This window comes from Syngnathoides biaculeatus, chromosome 2 (genome assembly GCF_019802595.1).
Source record: "Syngnathoides biaculeatus isolate LvHL_M chromosome 2, ASM1980259v1, whole genome shotgun sequence".
NCBI classification, from domain to species: domain Eukaryota; kingdom Metazoa; phylum Chordata; class Actinopteri; order Syngnathiformes; family Syngnathidae; genus Syngnathoides; species Syngnathoides biaculeatus.
This window is the reverse complement of record NC_084641.1, coordinates 33,483,868-33,507,516: the sequence shown is the minus strand read 5'-3', so window position 1 is coordinate 33,507,516 and position 23,649 is coordinate 33,483,868. Positions and strand designations below refer to the sequence as shown.

Sequence of the window (23,649 nt, the reverse complement as noted above, 5' to 3'; positions counted from 1 at the left end):
GCCCATAAGAAACAATCATAGTGCAATGTGTAAACAAGTGCAGGCAAAAGGAGTGATGACTAATAACATGGCCAAAATCAGCAACACTCTTGCCATTGTAGTGACATTTAGTTCCCGAGGAGCAGCAGCAACAAAAGTGAAGAGGAGCGGCCGTTGCTTATTAAATTTATTTCCATTTTTACTTATTCCTTCCTCTGCTTGCTTGACTCTCTGTTGTGTGTTGTTTTTCATCGCTGCAAGCGGCATCGTCTGCCACCGCTCCCCCCAAGAAAAAAACAAAAATAAATTAAATAAAGGGAAAAAAAAACATTGCATGAGCAAACTGTAAATGTATGTAGTGGGCCACTAGTCCTTTTGATTTTGTGCTGCGGAAGACTCTTTCGATCAACACTTTTTTCTTTGTCCATGGTCATATCTTAATAGGGGAATATTGTGTGAAGTTCAAGCACTCCAAAAATTATAGGTAAAAAATACACCCTGATTTTCATTGAATCATGCATCTTGCCTAAGCCATGTTTAGTTGTTATTTGTTTTATTTCTTTTTCCTGTTTTTTTTTTCATTGCTATTGATTGCCTTGATAGGACCAAATAGCAAAAGTCTTTGATTTGGACCTTAAGTGAAGTTTTTTTTTTAAATATTTCACATTACCTAAATCCCTGATTTCATTTCACACGAATGTTGTACAAGTGGTAATTTAAGAAAATAAAACGTGTGAGGTGGAGAAGTTCTTCTTTTCCCGAATTGTGTTTTTCCCGTTCCCCACCAAATTGATGTTGGAGCGGCATCATGGAATTGATGCTGGTCAAACTCGGCAGTGGCGCTGTAACTGCATTTGGCTTTTGCTGCATGTCGGCTATAGCTGATTGGGGATTGGGGCTGCTTTGGAGGGTACGCCTGGAGTAGCTCTACAAACACAATGAATCCTACTCTTGGCCTCTTTCTCACTGGTCTCACTCACACTTTCTCCTCCACCTTCGCATCCTTGCGGTCCGTCTGTCAGCACTTTGCCTTGGCGGCGCGAGATGTGGCGTCAGGGTGCCTTCGGCGCCAGCTAATGCCTGCTCGTGCTGTGACCTCCAGCATCGCCACCTCAGACTCAGCTTGCCAAGGCCTCAGTGGGGTACCGCTTGGTGTTCACGCCGAGTTCTTTCCTGTTCGTCTGGACTATTCTCAGCTGTAGTTTAGCTGCTGTAAGGGAGAAGGAGCACACAAAAGAGTCCAGTCACTGTATTTTCTTGATTTGGAGGGAGTAGGATTTAAGAAATTTCAAGTAAAAAGTAATGTGGTTAAGCCACCGTGCATCATTTTCCCCAATCTTATCTATTGAAGAAAATCGTGTTCACTTGGGCTAGTGCTGTCACGTGACATGGTTATAGTGCCCTGTTATAATGCTATTATTAATACTTGTCTTAGGCACCTCTGTTGTCTGGGTCAGTGAGTCTCCGCTGTGGTTCTGGATGAAAGGGTGGAGTCACCCCGTTCTGGGCTGAGTTTAGGATGAAATGGGCGGCTCATGCCCTTATTAGCGACCAGGCTCCCCGCGCCCTATCCTTTCTAACTCGGGCCTTAGCGATTCCGTGGGAGCGCTGACTCAGGTGACTGGCTCTTAAACCCCTTCTCCATCCTCCAGGGCAGGAGTACGACCTTGCTGCCATCCACTGAAAGGAAAAGGGGGCGTGCTGAGAGCAGCCAAATGTGGGTGAAGATCGGCTTCAGCCCCTCATTAGTCGAGGCGGGACAGCTCAGGAAAAGTGTGCTAATTACTCCGCTATAACAACGCCCTTGCCTTTCATGGCTTAGAGCCGCCGTCTTGCCACAGGATAATAAGCCTATAACCTCCTTGAGAAGTTCACGATAGTATTATCATGATTAGTAAGCATGATGGAGCGAGGGTGGCGATAATTTTGCTGTGTTAGGCATTGTTTGTTAGCGTTGATGGGGAAGACCGATATAATATGACTCAAATCACAATGGAAAAAAAAACATCTTCTCTGCATCTCCTTTTCATTGTGATGGAAATTCTTGCCCTCGCAGAGTGGGACGGCTTCTAATTTTAAAGTTAACGTCACAAAAAGACGTCCGTCATTATTGTAAAATGCTTGCAGTTCACAGGCCAAGCAAAGATCTCCATGCTTAGGTGGTGACTGTCTGACTGTTTTCTCAAGTCACGGCTTGTGTGAGACTGAAAAATGACCGGCGAGGCCAGCATTAGACCCTTGTCGCTGCCCCTTCATCTTTTCTCTTAGCGTGTGGAAAACAGCCTGGCGGCCCGCAGCCTGACATTACGGCGGCAGCCTGTAATCACGAGGCAGTAAAAAACCCAAATCCAGCAACCGCAAACAGTGTGGCATCGTCAGAGCGGTGGCAGCTCAGAGCCATTCACCACTTCTGTCCAATAAACGCTGCCTTGCCGAGTCATAGCGGACCCCCTTCGGAGATTGTTCTCCTTTTAATAAACTTGTGAGTTGACATGACATACTTGGCGACATGTGAGGATGCTTCCAAATCAAAAAGACAGAGCAGGGGGAACAAAGGCCTTTTTAAGGTTTATCTGCCTGACAAAATGAAAGAAAAACGATTATATTAACTTGGCGTTTGGGAATGTCAGCTCCAAAAAAAAAGAAAAAAGAAAGAATAAATCCAGCCCCTGCTTCCACAAGCTGTTTGCCATTAAGTGTGACGACACTTCCACTACACTACTGCGCCGCTCCCCCTGAATGCTAAGCGGCTATTTCCCATCATTATGGCATTTAATGCGATCAGGATGGTAATCAGATTGCAAATGAAATACCCCCCTGACACACTTGTGTGGGTCTGCTGGTGAGGAAAGATGTAATTGATGGGGAATGGGGCAGCTTCAGCCAACCTGGGGAGGTTAAGCCATTCCATGCTCCTTGTTGTGTGCCTGAAGCAAGGCCAAGGAAGAATGGACTTTTTGTGCACCAGGGCGCCCCCTACAGTGACGTGGATTTGGCTAGGCCAGGGAACATCCATAATAAATACAAACAGTGCTCGTTCCTGTCTGATTATTGCAGTGTGCCGCAGAGTATTAGAAAGCATCGACCACAACTCTGAATGGTGATGTTAGCACTGACGCTTGTGCCAACACGCCGTCAGAAGTATTCAAAGTTTGCCACTTGTGCGTGCCCCTGACTGGGAACCGAACTGGGAAGGGAAGCATTAATTTTACCGCGGCTCAAGACGGCAGACCGGGTTTTAATAAGGTTATGTCTTCATATCCCTGAAGGTCTTCAATTTAAGTTCTTCCGCACAGCGAGCGGCCCGGCAGAACGCGACTATTCCGGACAAAGAAATACAGCCGGTGACTCACACCCAAACACGTAATTCTGCTCGCCGCAGCGGAAAAAGTGAGGAACCGATTGCATGGAGTGGAGGAAGACACTGCGTCAAAATATATTGTCGATCACGTTTATGGAAAAAATGGATACAGTGTGTCATTGAGATCAAAGAGGGCTATTTTAGCTAATTCAAATACATCATAGTTGGATGGACAGCAGAAAGAGCCATTTCAACCTAAAATGTTTTGAAGTTAGTCCGACACGTTGTTTTGCTGTTGTAAACATCACAAAATGATAGAATAATAGAGTGAGGCCACATTTATCGTGGAAGATTGTTCCACACCCACCCACCGCAGGTAAAAAGTAAAGATAATTATTTAAAAATATAGTTTTACCCCTTCCACGTGCATTAAACACATTCAAACTCATTAAAACGTGTACAGATTCATTAAAACTGCCCCCCCCCCCCGGCCCATCGTTTGTGAGTTGTGCTTAAACTCATAGAGAGTATTTGCACATTCCTCAATATTCCCTTCATACAGCGGCACAATCCGGTTTTAAGGTGTTACAGTTGAGGTTGTGAACATGTCGGGTAAAATATCTTAGAGGCAAATGTGCTGGATCCAGTCGTCTGACAGAGTATGACACACATCACCACAGCACAGCCACCTGTCGCTGCCAAGTTTACACGAAGCGCCGTCTACACGTTTCTTTCTTTCTGTGGGAAGTAGAGTGTGAAAAAGTTGATGCCACACCGGTTTGGACTTGGGGATTTCTGTTTGGGAGTACTTAATGGTTTGTTTCTCCTGTCTTCCTCTCACGTGTGCATGTGTCAGCCGCGACAGCGACCTCTCTACAATCATCTCTAACCTGCACCACAGCAGACAGCACGGCACGCCCGAGGGCCAGTCAGTCTCCGACCTCAACGCCAGCACAGGACACACAGGTAGGACCTCCAGCGATGCAGCCTGGGGGGGGGGGGGGGGGGGGGGGTGGGATGGGGTGGGGGCCTGACACTGGCAAATCCCATGGCACATTTCCTGTGTCATATGTGAACATTCTCTTATTTGTCTCTAATTTGTGCAATTAGGCCATTTCGCTTATGACTCCATGGTGAACAGTCGCTCTCCCGTCTGTTACTTTACGTTCTTCCGATGTTCTGAGCAACACTCCGGGATTTATTTTGGGGTCAAAACACAGGTTTCAAATCACCTCCGTATAAATAGCTTTGTTTGCTATTAATCCGAATTATCACGTGAGAAGAGGAACCATTGTGTGCTAAACTAAGAGCTTACGAACAGAACACAGACAGCCTTTAATCGCAGTTATTTGTCACATAGCCTGTGAGAGGATGTTGCGCTGCCCCTAAAGACATATGGTTGCAAAACGACCTCACTAATCAGCTACTATCATGCTGTGTTTAGATGTTTTATGCCAGTCTAGGTTAACAGTGAGAGATCTGTGTTTAGCATAAGCTAAATACACCAAAAGCACATCATTTTCATTCATTATTAGATGCGGAATACTTAGCAAAAGCATTGGCAATTTCCCAAATGACAGCCTGGTTCACTCAGTCTTTTTTCAGAGAAAATCACATTCAATTGTAGGCACGTTTGCTCGAGTTACAAATGTCAGATGAAATCTAATTTGGTTGCGTCACAACCTGCACTATTGTTGGTATAAGTAAAAAAAGAAAAAAATTATTTAATTATCATCCTATTGTAATCCATTACCTCACTTGTTGTTAATTAGTATTTTATTATTTTATTCATTAATGGATTTTGTAATGACTATTTAACAAATACAGTTATGCTTCAATCCATGTATTCATTTGATATTTTAATATATTTAATTAAACATAGAATAATAATTCTTCCTATTATTATGACTGTCCTCACTAGGGTGGGGTTGTGTGCTGAATCCTCAACCAGCCAACCGTGGGCAAGAGCTGGGGTACACCCTGAACTGGTCGCCAGCCAATTACAGGAGACATATAGACAAACAACTGTTTGCAACAACAATAACAATGAATAACAATTTAATAATAATTAATTTTACTTTTTATCATTCTAATCATCATCATAATCATAATTGTGTTAATAATTTAAAAAGGGGAATACCGAATGCCAGCTGAAGTCGTCAACCTTTGGCATTGTCTCATAAATAAAATAAATAACTCAAAACACGAAAACAATTAGAGCATGTGCAATACTTGGAAAGCGCTCTCATCTTCTCATAAATTGATTTCTCATACCATGGTCTGATAATGAAATACTAAAGAGGTGACTGAAAAAACATCACAATGTAGTAACATATTAGATACAATGAAGTACACATTTTTTTTAAAATGCAATTAAAAAACAACCAATTAGTAAGGGCATATACAGTAGTTAAAGTGTACACAAATAGTTAAGCATCATACTGGCTAAGATTAATGTTCAATTACAGAGTTACGTATGTATCAAGTTTTAGAGCCGTGGATTGCTCTACTTGAATGCCTGTGACAGCAGATTTTATTCTGCTAGTAAAATGCAGATTTGGGGGGGACACCCGAAATTTGCCCCTGCAGTGACCCTGGCCTTTCTCATCCTATTAGCCATCAGCACAGCAAGCGGCAAATCAGCTCAGACCCGACACCTCCATATCCTTGCTCCCCGTTTGCCCATCTCTTTTGTCTGCAGGATTAGTTGGCCATACGGTATGTGTGAGCAAGGCATTGTGGGTAATAAGTTGCTGCTATTGGACAGGTAGCATCTTACAACCCAAGTGTGGAATGTAGTCCACCCCAAATGCTATCTAAATCATTTTCAACCTGTGTTGAAAAGTTGCGCTAATACAATGTTACCTTGAGATATGAGCTTCAAGGAAGACTCTCCCCAAAATTCACATGTACAATAAACCCTCCAATGTGAAGTAATATTATTATTACATATATTTTCGACATTAATTGAAAAAAAAGAAAGAAAATAAAGAACATTTTTGAAGTCCTAGTAAAATCTGGATATGCACCAGCTTTCACAGCCAGACGCGGAAGAAACGTCCTTGACCCCGCCCTTACATCGCCGGTGCTTAGCATTGCAGACCAAGATGCCGACGTGTCGGGCAGGTCCTCCGTCAGTGTCACGCCCCCTCTCCAACATGTCAATTTCTGCCCGTGTGTGTTCATGCTCAAACGCTTGAACATTGTACATTGTTTGTTTTATTTTGTTTGCTCAATGGCGGGAGTAGTATTAACAACGAGCATCGACTCGCTGTTATACTCGCTTTATAGGCTCTTAGCACACAGCACTTCCCGGTGATGCACACATGTCAAGTTTGCGCTCACAAGGCAAAAACAAAATAACCGACCGTCTCCCAGAACTCGTAAACTGGGCCACTCGTATCTCGAGGCACCATAAAAGAATAGACAAAGGGAGAGTATCGAGGTGCATGCGCAGAAAGGACAGAAGACGGGGCTGACCACAGTCTGCCTTCGCCAGAGGGGGTCGGGGACCCGAAAACCTGCCCGTTTGAGCATTAAAGCACGATTTAACAGGCTGCCTGCGCGCCTCGCTACGTGTCTGTAAACAAGTCCAATCCAATCACTGCCTCTAATTCTGTCTGCCAGTGAAATTAGACGCATACACATTCACGAGCACACGATTGTGCTCGAACGGCAGAGAACTGCACAGATGCGTGCCCATGTAAAATCAACGCAGGTTAGGACTGATGACCAAATACACACGTGGGGTTCTCTGTAAATTTTCGAGCTGGGGATTATTCGACTTTACAGTGTTATCTACTCTCATGTCAACTTGGCAACATGACACTGAACTGTGGGGAAGGAGCATTAAAGTGTGCACAAACACACACACAAAACAAAAACAAAAACAGGAAGGCAAAAGAGAAAACGTCGAGAAAACTCACAGCGAAGAGACGCTATGATGGAAGAAACATTTGGAATTGGTGAGACGGGAAAGAGAGATGAATGAGTGTGGTGGCGGCATTAGGGGAGAGCTGGCGGCAGCTATGGTGGCGGACAGCGCCGCCTGTGTGTTTAAGTGCGTGTGCGTGCGCACAGGGAGGAAAGGAGGTCGTCTCTGTGCTGGAGTAGGCCGTTAATTAAATCTGAGGGACAGACAGGAAGGCTGCCTCCCGCCTTCTCTTCTCCTTTCTACCCTCCCCTCCTTCCTTCCCTTGTTCACGCTCTCGCTCCCCAGCCGGCGGCTATTCATAGGGTCTGTGAGCGGCGATGGGGGGATGCGGGGATGAAGGGGCGGGGGCGGTTGGGGGGGGCGCATGGGCGTCGATGCTGAGAGTCTGGCAGCCTGTGGAGATTGTAAACTGTGGCGCTATGGTCAGACCGGAGACTCGAACAGGCAGATAAGGTGTTTTGGATCTCCTCCTCCTCCTCTTCTCCCTCCACGCAGACTCCCACAGGCAGTTACAACTTGTTGGTGTGTCTGTGTGTGTGCGCGCCATTTTTTTTACATGTGTGCATCTTCCCCAGTGTGGCTTTGAGTGCCCGTTTTGCTTTTGGACTTGCATGTAAATCTGGAACACACCATGTTTAGGAAAAGCATTTGTTTTTCCTCTCAGTTTGATCGTGAGTGCAAGTTGCCTTTTAAGTAGGAGTGTCCATTTATTAATTGATACATTAGGGTTCTTTGAAGCAAAACAAAATCTAGCATTTCTCATCCTATACAGAGACCAGGAAGCATCCATCCATCCATCCATCCATCCATCCATCCATCCATCCATCCATTTTCTTAGCTGCTTATCCTCACAAGGCTCGCAGGAGTGCTGGAACCTATCCCAGCTGTGATCAGGCAGGAGATGGGGTACACCCTGAACTGGTTGCCAGCCAATTGCAGAGCACACAAATCCGCACTCACAATCACACCTATAGGGGCAATTTGGAGTCGCCAATCAATGCATGTTTTTGGGATGTGCCTGGAGAAAACCCACAGCGCCACATGGAGAACATGCACACTCCACGTAGGCGGGATCGGGATTTGAGCCCAGGTCCTCAGATCTGTAAGGGCAATGCTCTACACCTGCTCCACTGAAGTACATAATTTAAAATATACTTAAAAGAGTCAACAATGTCACTGTTGAGGGATTTGCTTACAAGAGCAATATCGTAATCTGTTCTTTTTGGATTAGATTTTGTGGTGATTTTTCTTTAAAAATGATTTTCTGGAACACATAAGGTCAAGGGTCAAGGGTGATCTGTAGCCTATCCCAGCTGACATTAAGCCCCAGACTGGGTATACTACTTTTCAGTTTGTTTATAATTCTCAACAAACAATGGTGAGGATGCTTGTAAAAATGCCACCAACCTAATCTTTCTTTTCTTATGCTTATTAATATGTCGTTGTGTTGCTGAGCAACAGGTGCAGTAAGACACACATGATTGAAGGGTGAACCGTCACCTCGAGATTTAACAAAGAATACATGTTGATTGTTTAAGGGTTTTGTTGTTGTTGTTGTTTAGAATGTAAAGGTTACCTTTAGGATAAAAAAAAAAATCAATGTTCAAAAAGTTTGTCTTATCCTTGTAATTTGCATTTCTCAAGCACCCCGTTATGCAAATTGCGGGGGACCACTTAAAATCTGAGGATAATTGAATGTAGCTACCAACAGAGATAAAATAATTACTTGTTAACAGCTTCTTGAGTGTTTATAACAGTGTTTCTCTAATGTAAGGAGCTACATTACAGTTTCTGGAAACTTCTGAAACGCTTGCAGCCACCTGTGCACCAGATGACTTAGCAGTTAGTGACACATTTTGTCCTCACGTGGCGCATAATTCTTCTTGAGCTCCACTTCTCTTAATTTCCTCCGCCCCCCCCCGAATACAAGAGCAGGCCAAGCAGACGAGAAGGAGCGCCCGACTGTCTCGCTGTGTGTACTTTGTGCATGTTGGCAGTGGTGCATCGTCCCTCGGCACGAGCCCAAGCGCCCCTGTCTCGCCCCTTTCTCCATCACCCCCCCACCTCGCCCAGCTGCATCGGCCCGTAAGACAATCAATGGCGGGGCTTTCAGGGCCGGCGGAGGCTCCAGCGCACGGAAGGGGGGGGATCAATAAGTTATTAGCACCATTCTGTCAGCTGTAATGTGGAGATTGATTGGGGGGGCTGCGGCTGGCGGCCCACCCCACGTCCCCCCCTGTCACCCCGCCTTTCCTCACGCAGCCCCACCGCCCACCTCCCCCTTGCTGGCCTGATAAAGATGACAGATTAACGGAGTAAGAGAGGAATTAAGGAGTCTGGCTGTCTGAGCTGTCACCACGCTCGCTACGATGGAGGGAGGAGGGAGGAGAGGAAATCGGACTAGGGAGAGAGAAGGCAAGTGCAAGGAATGCTGCCTTGCTTGATGGTTCGCCCTCATGGTGTCACATGAAAGGATGTTTTAGATTCCGCTCTTTCCTCTCTGTATTTATCTGCTCCTTCCTTCTGTGTTTCCTCCCAGTCGGGTGAATTGCGTGCGTAAAGGAGGTGAACTTGTGAGGTTGCCATCTAATCTCATTAGGGCTTGTTGCTGATAGACGTTACCCTGCAAGTTATTTCATGCTCTTACGGAGCTTTGGACCATTCTCTCCTGTGCGTTTGGATTCGGATGGCCGTGGTGCAGTTTGTGGCTGTAAACGCCGACCTGATGGCTTGCGTTTTGTCTTGGCAGAATGGCTGCGTCAGCATAAACGGCGGCCCATCCTAGCCGAGGGACACCGTCTAACTTGCCAATAATTTCAAGACAGTAAACAAAGGACAACAATGGAGGACATCCAGTGTATTGTGTTCCTTCTCCTTGGCACGACGATGTTCATCACGAATAGAAGACGAGCTTTGTTTTTGAAAAGATGCATTTTGGATGTTGCCCGTGTTGCTGCTGTAGTCACACAAAAGTGAGAATTATTTGTCGATAAGTAGACAAGCTGTGAATTTCCAGCTCTATGGTTTAGTTACTGCGCACCTCTGATTGGTACAACAACAGGGGTCCCAAAAGTGGAAACATTAAAAAAAAGAAAAAAAAATCCAAACTATTCGAATCAAATCCAACATGTGCAGTCACTTTAGCAACACTGGTCGGAGAAAAAAACTGACATTTTGTACAGATCTACATTGGGGGCCATTACTGATAACGGTGAGAAATGTACCAGTGTTGTTTGCAATGGCAGCACGGTGGTTCAACCGGTGAGAGTGTTGACCTCACAGTTCTGAGGACCAGGGTTCAAATCTCAGACCTGCCTGTGTGGAGTTTGCATGTTCTTCCCATGGGTTTTCTCCGGGTTTCCTCCCACATCTCAAAAACATGCATTAATTGACTGTTGTCTGCATTCATGTGCCCTGCAGTTGGCTGACAACCAATTCCTGGTGTACCCAGCCTCCTGTCCGATGTTAGCTAGAAATGGTTCCAGGACTCCCACGACCCTAGTGAGCATAAGTGGCTGAGAAAATGGATGGATGTTGTTTGCTACAACTGACATTGCCACTTTAAAAACTGAAATCACAGCACAGATGATCATATAAAAATACCCTCCCCCACTGTAGCACATAACATAACAAGCACGTGATCGGAAAGAGCCCCGGGTAGTAAACTTGACTATAAGCACCCTTAGTTAGTAAACGGCTTGCGCAGATGCTAGCACAGCTCAGGGCTGGGCATTAAAAAGGAGCATCAGTCCTCTAAGAAGCCCCATTTAATTGGCTTTAAAAAGCTTGCCGCCCTCAAATCTTTGGCCCTCGGGCACCCACTCTGCAGACGGCATGTCTTTAGTGAGGTCAGCTCCAAAGACGACTCAAGTCTGTGTGTTTGATCATGAGCGTCTCCGGGCGTGGGTGGAAGCATGCTCTGTGCGTTTTTGGAAGGTAGAAAGGAAGCTCAAACTAATAGGGATTATCGCTACTCCTGGATTTGGAGGTGTAGGTTCTTCGAAGGGACAGAATGGAAAAAACAAGACCGCAAGGATCGTGAATGATAAAAAAAAAGGATCGTTGAGAAAGACATAGTGTGTGTGTTTTTTTTAATCTCCCCTTGTTCATTTGCATTTTCTGCTGTTTTTTTTTTTTTTTTTTTTTAAGGGTGTTGCTGCTTGTGGATCTCCTCAACATCAAATAGGGAATTAAAAAGAGGAGTTTTTGTTTTGTTAATGTCTTCTCCCCAAAAGTTCCACGTACAGATGTTGTGAAAACAGGCTGCAAAAATGCCTAAAGGCACCGTAATTTGCAATCAATGCCAGTATCATGTGCTTGTGCACCAAATACTTGTTCTCCATGGTATCCAAAAGTGTATTTTTAATAGTCTGCTTGTCACATATTTGGGTTGAGAATTTGAGTCATAGAGGTAATGTGTCCAAGATGGTCACTATCAGTAATGTAATACAAGAATAATGAAATTGATTGATGAAATTAAATTACTCTTGTGTTTTACTGGGTAGTATTACACCCCTTACAATGCATTTTAACCTTAAAATGACAAAACTTTCTTTTCTCATGACACATCCACTTATTGGATGTGTAGCGCTGCATACTGGCGTTTTGAAATCATCCGGGGTCTGAGTCTGCCTGCCTGTGATTTGGAATTCAAATCAACTGACGATACTTTCGCGGGCCACGTTGTAGTTTGGGTTTCCCTCAGAGGTCCGTTTTGACTGTGAAACAATAAAAATGTTAAATCGTCTTATCATGTTTACATAATCAAATTATGAACCAGAATCCGAATCAGAAATCAGGGGTAACGTGTTTTTCAACTATTCATTTTTTATAACACAAAAATGCTTGTAATATCTTCACGGGCCACATAAAATCATGTGGCGGGCCTGATCCGGCCCCTGGGCCTTGAGTTTGACACCTGTGCTGTACGGGCTAAACTGTGCTGCCATTGGGAAAATATCCCCTAACTAACTTTTTAATCAGTCAGACGTCTGAAGAAGGTCATTTATGTAAATACGAATACTGCATGTATCCTGAGAGTGAAGTATTAAAAATCAACAAAACAAGGTCGTAGTGTTGGAGCCCCCCAGTCCACCCTTGCCACCCCATTCCCTACAATGTATCCTACCATCGTTTTTGTCTACCAGCATACACCAAATGTCTACGTTGTAGGCAAATTTCCCAAAACACACTTTGCATCAAGCCAAAATTCATTAAAAAAATGCAAGTTTTAGTTTGGGCAAGGCCTGAGCAGCTCATGACAGAAGTCGACAAACTTATAAACTGTTGATATTGTTTTTTGTTATTCATTGTTTTTCATGTACAAATGATGAGAATGTGCCGCGTTAAAGAGGAGACAGAGCCGCCTTTCTCTTTGCAGGAGAAAAAACAAAATGCTCCTCCCCGTCCCTAAAAATACCCACAGAGCAGTGAAGACAAGGCAGGAAAAGGACGAAACGGAGGAAACAGTTGCTTCTGTGGTTTGTCTGACAGCATCTGAGAGAAAGCCGAAGTGCGCCAGACAAAAACAGACAGACAGAAAGAGAGATGACAAACGTCTTTTCCGTTCCCGCGACGCGGTCTGCATCTCCTCCCTCCGTGATTAGGCCCGTATTGATTTGAGCTGCGTTTGAGGGGGTGGAGGTGAGACGACGGGCCTGGATGGAAGAGAGGGATGAGAGAGGAGGAGACAGTGAGGAGGAGGAGGCAGCAGTAGGGGGTGCTGTAATTGTACACAAGATGAGAAAATGTGTTTGTTCATGGGAGGAATTCAGGTATAGAAATGTGCTTTTAATGAGGAATTGGAATTCATGTTGGGCAGAAACAAACATATGGACATAAAGTGGGCTGAAAGGAATTGAAATTGTTTCTTCCACGCATGTCAAATGACAGCATTTCTTCCACAGGCCACACAGAGAAAAAATGAAGGATGCATTGGCAACTTTGACATTCTTTGACTTTCATTTATTTAACATGATCCATCCAAATCCATCAGTGAGAAGTAAAGCAGTAATAATAATAATAATTATAATAAGAATAATCATATATTGCTCTTTTAGTTATACTGTAAAAGAGCCGGTTGATGAAGGAAAAAGTCAGGTATTTTTCAGGATTTTTGGGGAGGCAGCAACTCCGTATTCCACAGCAGTAGAATCACATCCATCCAGCCCTCCATTTTCTGTACCACTTATCCTCACTCGGGTTCCGGGCGTGCTAGAACCTATTCCAGCAAAAGAATAAGATTCAGAGCCAAAACCAACAATTGTTGACCTTGACATGTAACAGAAAGAAGAGCAGATAATCACAATGTTGGGGCATATCTTAATGAATAATGAGGAGTAAAACAGATAAATATTAGAGAGATGAAAAGTTTCAGTTTCTTCTCCTGCCTCGTCACCCAATATAGTCCAAGTAGTACAATACAATAAAATCAAACGGGCTGTGTCAGTCTTAAATTTTAGTACGTATATGCCGTGGGCTGCTAAAAAATGGATGGTGGGCCGCTAAAATATGGATGCTAGGCTGCAGATGGCTCCCAGGCCATAGTTTAGATACCACTAGCCACTATTCAATCCCAGTTGTCTTCTGGTAAAAGAGAATAAAAACAAGCAGAGAGAGCGGAAGAGACAACGGCAAGATACCGAGACAGAACCCTTGTCCGGTTGTCATACTCTACATATAGTACAAACTGCACATACACCCACAAATGCATGCATTGAGACACACATACAAGTCTGCGTACACAATGCAATTGAGCGAGAGAACAAGTTGGGCAGATCCATTCAATGTCATCCTGGCGGTCCAGGCCCCGTCTCATCTCTGACAGAAAATGCGCATCGCAAGACGCCAGGGGCTTGCTCCAGCGGCTCTTTCTCGCCATCTATTACTTTATTTGGGGGCGCTCCTTAATGCTTCGGACTTTCATCCAAACTAACCCACTCAGGTATACAAATAGTAATACAGCTGTATGGTGTCATAGCTGCTGTTTCCATCATTTACCTGCTGGTCTTCATGTGTCTTTATATTTACAGATGACCTAGTAGGCAAGAGGAGAAGCTTCTCTCCCAACAGCAGCAGCAATTCTCCCTCTGAAAGTAAGAAGTCACGCAGCGTATCCCCCAAAGGTAAGAGTGAGTGTTGAACGTATCAGAGGTGGACGACTTGACTCCAGTCAGATTTGAGTTGGAAATTCTAGAACTCGCTCGGCTAAAACTTCAAAAAGACTCAATTTGACTTTTATTTGGTAATCAAGAGAACAACTTGACCCATTCTCACAAGCCCGGCAACCCTTCCAATTGCTATGATGTGTATGTAGAGCAGAGACCGGATAAACATGTAAAGTAGTTTACTGCATATTGGAAGAAGCGCCGAAGATCATTACATTTGGATTCAAGGATTATGTTTCGACTCAAAGGTCGAACATGGAGCAACTGTGACATCTGACTTCATTCCTCACTGCAAAACCCACAAATTCAGGATAACTTCACAGTTTTGCTAACCAATAGCTGATCAAACCTGTACCAAATTTCATGTCTGTTTTGCGTTAATTGAGAAGAGAAGAGAAGAGAAGACAAGAGAAGACAAGAGAAGACAAGAGAATAATAAACACTGCAGTTCTGTACATAGATATGAGACGCTAGATGCTAATAGTAAGCGCAAAGTGGATAAGGTACAAATCAGAAAGGGAAGTGCCAGCATTAATGGCATCATTGTGTGCCCCTCTGTTGCTTTCAATTTGTTGACACTGTTCTCTGTAGCTGTAGAGCATTGGCCTCACACTTCTGAGGACCAGGGTTCAAATCCTAGCCCCCCCCACTGTGTGGAGATTGCATGTTCTTCCCGTCCCTGCTTGCATTTTCTCGAGGCACTCCCGTTTCCTCCCACATCCCAAAAACTCTAAATTGCCTTTAGGTGTGATTGTGAGTACAACGGTTTTCTGCCTCTATGTGCCCTGCGATTGGGTGGCAACCAGTTCAGGGTGTACCCCGCCTCCTGCCCGATGATAGTTGGGATAGGCTCCAGTACTCCTGCGACCCTTGTGAGGATAAGAAGCTCAGAAAATGGATGGAATGATGGATGGATGGAAGTTCCCTGTAGTGACAGCTCTTTCAGATGCCTCCACTCCCACCCCCTAAATAAATAAATAAGTAAAAAGCACATTTTTCATTCCGTCTTGCTGTATCAAACTTGAACGACCTTTTCTCATTTCCTATTTATTTGCAGCTTGAATTTTATTGTATATATATTTTTTTTACTACACATAGTTAGTAGACAACAAATCTTCATAACACCATTTTTTTCTCAACATGATACAAGTACTGTGCATGAAAAATATTGGATTGACAGGAATACCTTTGGCGATAGTGCAGAAATCCGGTCACCTTCGTCTATTATTCATATTTCTCTTATGTGGCGTGAAACTGGGCGCCTGACGCAGCCAACAGGCTTTTCCCTCTCGGCTCCTGTAGAAAACTTCCTGATTGATGCATTATAGAGCAGGTAAAACCACATACAGTACAATACTTACTAACCATATATCCAAGCCCAACCCTCCATATAGTGTACATCATCACAATTTGCATACATTACAGGTACACGTTTGTGAAAACCATTTTTTTTTTTTTTTTAGATGAACTTTAGATTAGTGATGGTAAAATATAGGAAAGAATGACCTTACCTGGAGGTTTGTCTGGTATCAGCATAGCACTTACTTTTAGGGTCCATCTCAGTTTCTGAAAGATGCATGCTTGTGTGTGTGTTTCGAGTGTGTGTGACTGAGAGAGAAAGGGAGAGGGAGAGAGAGAATGTGAGAAAATGAGAGAAAGGGAGAGAGAGAGAGAGTAGTGCACGTTGGTTTGCTCGTGTGCTGATGTGTGTGTGTAACTTCGACTTGTCTCTCTTTCGTGTTATTTAACCTCATTTTTACCACACAAATGAACATTGCTAATTTTACAAAATGACTCCAACTAGAGATTAAACCACACAAAAGCATTTTTTTTCCATTTCCCGTTTCACACACACATGTAAATTGGGTGACCAGAGCAGAAGATTTGCCCAGGTTCACCCACTTCTGGACATCTACAAAAACACAAAAACATCTAGCTGGGATTTGAGAATAACCTTGGCTTTCATTACTGCAATTAGCATATTTTTATCAATGAAATTTCATTGAAATAGGAAGTGAAAATATTGCCTAACTACAGTAAAGAGGCGTTTGGGCAATTTCCCTCTTTGCTCGTGTGATCATTAGACTGTCTTACATGCAAACTGTTATCTTAGCACCAATTAATTACAAATTCAATAACTATTTAAACCAAAACAATCCATTTCCAAACACTTGCACAGAACTCCGTCCTGGACTCCAACGCAAACATCACTGTTTATGAAAACAAAACATCTTTCCAAGATGCTTATCCTCACAAATGTTGCGGGAGTGCTGGAACATATCCCAGGTATGTGATGATAGAAGAAAAAAAAAAACGCCGGATGCAAGGCATTAAGGGTCAAAAAGCCAATTTAAAGGTCTAGAGGAAGCAAAAACATTGCTAACAAGAAAGGTAAACAGATGGCAAACTGGGGGTAATACACTGCTAATAGATGCTAACATATGGTTAATGGAGCCATAAGTGAGCAGCACACAGTTAATAAGGCTAAGAGAGGCTCTCATTCATGCTATCATTTTACTGGTTAGCATTAAGCACCAACACCGAACAGAAGTTATCACTTTCTAAATGGTTTACAATCTTTGTACGTAGGAAACAATTGGCTTCTGTAAACGCCAAAATATCTTCTAGCTACATGTACATGCACATGTACAATATGTCCAACCATGTGTGTTTGGCCAACTAGCAAAATGTCCTAGTTGTAGTTCCACCTTAGTTGAGGGAAACTGTATTGATCTTTTGTTCCATTGTGAGTTGCGTCCACGCCCAAAGCCCGACGATACACCTGCACGTGTGTATGTGTAGCATCTCCTGCAAGTGAGGCGGCGACAGAGAATAACCATTAATGAGTAATGAATGTGAAGAAATGGAGAGCAGATGGAGGGAGTCAGTGAGATTGGATGCCGCTGTGTAAATGATTTCTGTTGTTCTTTCTGCACCAAAGTCGTCACCCCCCTGCTGTTTACAGATTGAGGAAACTTTTGACGAGCACAGACTAGTTGCGTGCACCTACATTAGAGCCTTGGATGCATCCGGTGGATTAGGAAAAGCTTGGCGGTGGGGATAGAGATGCTCTCTTTACTCCCCCCAGCTGCTAGTGCTGCTCCTTAGCGCCCCTCCTGCTTTGCTTTGCCTGCACGGGGCCAGACTCAAGTTTCACTCGCAAGTAGGAAGGTAAAAATAAGCCCTTCTCCCCAACCACCTCCACAAACCCCTTTGCTCTTACCTTCGATCACATTACTATTGACACAAAGAGGGAGGATGGAGGTCAAATGGAGCAATGAAAGGCAAGGGACTGGCAGCTAGATAACTATAATGTACCATCTTCACTGTAAACATTACATGCATTTCCTTGGTTTTGTCTCTTTTTGAATCCTTCATGTTAACAAGAGATTTTGGACAATTCTACACTTCAGATGAGTTTTGGGGAAATTCCTTGTCCAAGGTCCATAGATGGATGCTTGAGTTAAGTTTGGTCTTTAATAACTTGACCTGAACCCCAACAAGCCTTTGGGGTGAACTAAAAGAGAGAGAGAGTGACAACCAGGCCAGAATTGTGACCTCACAAATGTTCCTCAATGGAAAAGAATTGCAGGTGCCATGTTTTGAAGAAATGAACGTTTGACTTGGCGCTCTATAGTGAATGTGAATCTTGATGGAAAGTCCTGACTTTGGAGAAGAATGCGAGTAAAAGGACTATATGAGGGTTTTTACCTAAATGTATAGTGTAGATGTTCATTATTTTCCAGTTAATGACCTTTACGTTTTGAGACAGCACATGCAATTAGGGCAGTTCAATCCTGGTCCTCATTGATCACATGGGTCCTGTGGTCCCATCCTCAGAGACCGCCCAAAACCCAGAGGGGGAAGCAGGTGGCAGTCACAGTCACATGAGCCCTGAGGAGCATTACCGGCGCATGATGTCAGCGCTCAGCGAGCACGGATCCTACGAGGAGCAGCAGCAGCGCCTCTACCAGCTGGCCAGCAGCATGGGACTGCCCGGACACGGTCAGTCCATTCTCTTTATGTTTATATTGGCATTTCGGGGGGGTGGGATGTTGGGCAAAAACCAAAGCATCAATCAGAGAGATGTGGAGCAAAGCAGGCATTCCTTCTGCCACTGAGAAACAAAAATAATAATAATTTTGCCATTGCCCACCCTGTGTCAAGATGGGACTCACATTGATTTCTGACCACCCTGATGCTTCGTCATTAACGACACCCGCAAGCGCTGTGCATCAACGCTGCCATTGATCCAGTAACTCTTATTGGCTGGTTGCCAAGCCCCCAAATCTCTCATTACCCTTGTGAACCTTCAGTTTGGCCCATTTCTTTTCTAGAAAGATATCTACTTATTTATGTTGAATGGAACTGCAACTGAAAATAAGCAAAATTAAGGTGGTTGACTTTGCTGTTCCACTCGGCATCCATTTTTGTCAAATATGTGCCATTTATACCCTTCCTGTTCTATAGAATCTCCTGTGTAGGGGCATAAATCCATTCAAGGCCCAGCTCAAGTTAAAGTTTGAGCTAGTTTTATTTTTATTTGATTAGCAATGATGTTGAATTGCTGGCTACAAATCTTTGGGTGCAAAGGTTAAATTACCTCTTCCTTGGCGTCTTCGAGGAGGCAGAATTCAGAACTTTGTGGGAATGTTATGGCCCTGAGAGCAGTCTAAACACTGTTGTCCTTTCCCAGCTGTGTTGCTGGTATGAGGCAGATGGTACAACACTCCCTCAGTTGTTATCCGTGGCAAGGTGTATTTTCATTTCCATTCCATTTTTACGTTGGGTTGCACAGAAGTGGATCACTGATTGAAGTGGAGTCTACCTCGGCAGACTTCGGCCAGTAGGTGGGGAACATCCTCCAGCGATTACCGTTCATATGCACATTCATGGGGCATTTGGTCTTCTCTGATCCATGATTTTTGGAATGTGGGTGCACAGGACGAACACTCAAACTCCACATAGAAAGAGCAGAGCCGGAATACGAGCCTCGGACTGTGAGGCAGACAGGCAAACTAAATTCTCCACCGCACGTACAAATCTGTATATTATTAATCATCTAATTCAAAAGTTTGTCCTCTGTTGTTCTTTCTTTACTGTCAACAAATACAATGAAATGACCTATTTGGCTTGTCAGTTTTCCAACAACAAAAAAAAAACGCTTATTTGGGAGCAGACACCGTTCACAAGTATCACAAGAGGCTATGATGAATCTGTTCAGTGAGAACCCCTCGACACTGACCTGGTCTCCATTGGGGCCCCAGTGAAGCACCTTCTCTCCCGGCCACCTTCTCTTCTATACATCCCTCTCCAATCCTGCCCCCAGCTCCCCTTTTAGCCTTGGTCTCCACAAAGCATCCTTTTATGTGTTTGAAATGTTGGCCGCAGAAAATGAAAGTGTGCTTGAAATGAGTCTGGGGGCTGGGGCTGGCATGAGGCGGAAGTTTGTTCATCTGTGTCGTTTTGTGGGTGCAAGGTGTTGTTGTTGTTGTTGTTGTTAGATGCAAGCTCTCTCTGGGCAGATTTTTGTGAGGTTGAAAGCGGAGGTTTGGCTTGTAGAAATAGCCAAGGGGGTTTTCCTTTGCGCCGTCAAATGATGAAAGCATCTGTGATGAAAGAAAAGAAACGGAATGTTGAGCATAGCGATCCAGGTGAAAGTGAAGGGAGGGATGAACTCGTCATCGTTTGGTCAGAGTTTACTGACATTTGAAACAATATGCCTCATCTTTTTATCATCACGCCACACAAAGTGACGACTCCAGCTTGTGATTGTTCCAAGTACAATTGGTCAAAACTAGGAAGCGCGACAAACTCTGTATATTTACTTTTGCCTAAGCTTGCCGCATTGTGACAGAATACGCCATTTGCTACTGTATTCTGCACTGAGCGGATGGATGTCTGCTTTTCAGTACCTGCCGGTCCACCAAACCCATCACGAGGCCGGCCAAGCCGCATCAGTGCCGCGCTCATCTGCATTCTCACAAGCTGAACTGAAAGGATTTAGGCTCAACTCCAGCAATGACGGCGAGGAGAAAAATAGAGATGGCACAAAAGAAGGATAAGCGATATGGACCCAGTATAGCGGACTGGGACCACCCAAAATAAGTCACGTAGAGGAGGAAATGTTTGTGATTTTCAGCATTTGTGTTGTTTCATTTTAATGGAGGGAATATTGTAGTTTTTATATGCAGTTTTACATTGAAGTTTGACTTCAATCCCTTCAGTGACAAAATTAGTCAAATTCCTAAACCAGATTTATTTATTTGGCTAATTGTGTAAGCTGTTTCTCTGATAAAAATAGTTGGGTAATTATCTTTCTATCTTTTGCTTTACAAGCACCGTAAAAACAGTAATGAACGATGCCATGCCATCTTTACAAAGCCAACATTTTATAGCATTAAAGACATAATGTTGGCCCCACGGTCCCTCCGTAAACATTTGACTTATGATTTAAAATCATCCACGCAGTCATCAGTCCAAGACGTTTTCCTGCCTCGGGGCCTGAAATCAGGTCATTTAAATTTCTTGAGCTTATCTACATCACTAGCGTAAATCTCCACATCCCCCTCCATTCCTGAGCCAGTGCTAATGCTAATTGTGATTGCTAACCGTTGAGCATTTTGATGTCTCAACTTCTGTACACTAAATTTATATCATACACTTAGTACCAACATATGAAGTTTAAGGCTTGAATTCCGTGCCTCATGAACAATGTAAGTCGTAGAAACCTTTTTTTTAATAGCAGGGGATGATTAATGTTTGATGATTTGATTATTCTGTCAATAAGCAGTAGGATTAGACACTGAGAGCCCTAACTGCTCTGTTGTTTAGCATGTGCCTTTGCTGTACCGTGTGCAAGAATATTTTTGACAAAGCCAACACAGAAACTAGATCTTCACTCTGTGGTGCTTCCTGTCAAATAGATGGACTCAAAACACCCATCACGGAAATTCCAAGTTAAAGGTTTCTTGACAACAAGCTGAACAAATAGAGGCAGTGAAAACCTTCCAAAATAACAAGGGAAACCACTAAGCATTCACAACTGTGATGCAATACTTCTACTAGTCGTCCACGTGGCGATTGACAATCACGTCCGACTCTCAACAAACTAAAATGTTGGGCGAAAGTACTTGGACGTGGCCTGTCTTACCCAACGATAAGTTCTACTGGGTGTTTTTCTTTGCCCTATCTATCTATCTATCTATCTATCTATCTATCTATCTATCTATCTATCTATCTATCTATCTATCTATCTATCTATCTATCTATCTATCTATCTATCTATCTATCTATCTATCTATCTATCTATCTATCTATCTATCTATATCTATCTATCTATCTATCTATCTATCTATCTATCTATCTATCTATCTATCTATCTATCTATCTATCTAATCTATTTTACTGTCATAAGAGTTTTTGAACACTTTTCCACATTCCCTAACCTCCCAACTCCGAGCTCTGTAGTGAAGCAATATTAAAGTCCAATAATTTCCCTTTAGCTGTGGTGAACAGCGTTACCACATGCAACTCATAGAGGTCAACGCTTCCACCGTGTCACCCCTGCACCGTGCACAACAGACTGTGTGTGCACGCTTTGGGGCTCTGGTTCGCTCTGATCCCACTCTTATCCCCGCCCACGCACACACGCGCACACACGCACATGCACGCCGCCTTGTCTGCCGCCAGGCGAATCCCCTGCGGCCCGGCGCAGCAAACAGATCGATACACCGGAGCTAGGCCGCATTAATATCTGTCGCTTCACCCCCACCCCGCCCCCAACCCCGGCGCCCGCTCAGCACACACACCCAGACACACACACACACAGTCGCACAAGGCGGCACTTAAATCACCCTGATACACACAAACACGCATAACGCCCATGGAGGCGGCGGAAATGGCCCACTGGCACCTGAGGGATCTGTCTAATTAAAAATGAGGGGGGTAGATATATTGAGGAGCAGAGAGAGAGAAAAAGAGAGAGGGAGTGAGAGAAAGAGAGAGAGAGAGAGAAAGAGAGAGCGAACAGGATGGATTTTTCTCTCATTAGAAGCCATGTCTTCTGGTGCGGCCTAATGATGAGGTCTCGTCTGAGAGAGATGCAGGGAAGTTGGGCCAGGAAAGGCGAGGAAGGAGATGGAATGAAAGTGAGGGGCCGAGGTCAAGGTTCGGCGAGAGGTGCACGGCGAGGCAGGGAGAGAGGACGGTCATGGTTGTGGACGGTTTCTTCATCACTGGTATACAAAATCCATCCATTTATTTTCCAGTCTTGTTCGGCTCCATATACTGCACACTACGGTTGTGTTTAGGGCGTTGAGCGAGACTCAGTTCCACAGCAGCAACACAAAGTCTATCATGTTAATCACTACACTACCAATGTCCCAAGAACAAAATCATTTTTGTTTATAAAACACAACCATTGCACATCCTGATTGTGTTGCTGGTTACCTTTTTCCATTGTTTGGTGACTTGCCGGGAAATAACACAGAAACAATTCAACTGACATCCACAAAACCTTGTGGAGCGAGGCACGGGCTGAGGAATAACTCCTTCAGGTTGAAATGCAGGATTTCATTTTGGAGGTCATTTGTTTGGATTCAAATTTCTCAGCGAATAATGTATGACTTTTAATAGTGTGTCAATTGTGGTGCTGATGCAGGTCTGGAGTGTTTGGCCTTGGTGAAGATCTGCGCGCTATCGTTTCCAATTGTACATCCACCTCCTTTGCGCCTCCTGAAATGAAAAACAAAGTCTGTTTTGAGACCAAAAAAAAAAAAGGCAAGCTGTTTAAATCATGTGAAAACGCTAATTAAAACCAGAAAGCCAGAAATTTAACCAAGCACATGTAAAGCTATGATAATTTTGGATTTGTTTAAGAAGAGGGACTGTAAATGGAAGTGAAGTGCACTTCGTTTTGCTGTTCTTTTAAAAATCATTATTAACAATTATTATTATTATGAAATTATTTTAAAAGGAAATGCTTGTATTTGTCTCATATCTGTGCTTCCTAGTTATCACCCATTTGTAAATCTTGGAGCGACACACTCTAAATAATTAAAATATTATAACAGGCCGCTTAGTTTTTTTACACCCCAAAACCAAAAAGCTCCCAGCAGCCTCCCCTTACTTTGCTTACTGTTGATTTTGGTTGGGAACTCCTTTGCGAAAAAAAGAATTAATACTACTCCTCCAAAGCTGGCTTTTAGTATGTTATACGCTCCTAAAATGTGTCATATATAGTTACGTGGATGTCTTGCAGGTAAACG

General features: G+C 43.8%; 1 protein-coding gene across 3 annotated transcripts in view; it reads left to right on the top strand.

Moving 5' to 3' along the window:
• samd11 (sterile alpha motif domain containing 11) overlaps positions 1-23,649 on the top strand; it is a 59,510-nt gene that overhangs the window by 21,143 nt on the left and 14,718 nt on the right. For 2 of the 3 annotated variants that reach the window (XM_061801711.1, XM_061801718.1), the window contains exons 4-6: positions 4,137-4,246; positions 14,246-14,338; positions 18,221-18,385. In XM_061801711.1, coding sequence (XP_061657695.1) covers positions 4,137-4,246; positions 14,246-14,338; positions 18,221-18,385 — 368 coding nt within the window. The remainder of the gene's footprint in view (positions 1-4,136; positions 4,247-14,245; positions 14,339-18,220; positions 18,386-23,649) is intronic. The other variant, XM_061801725.1, reaches the window with a different exon arrangement.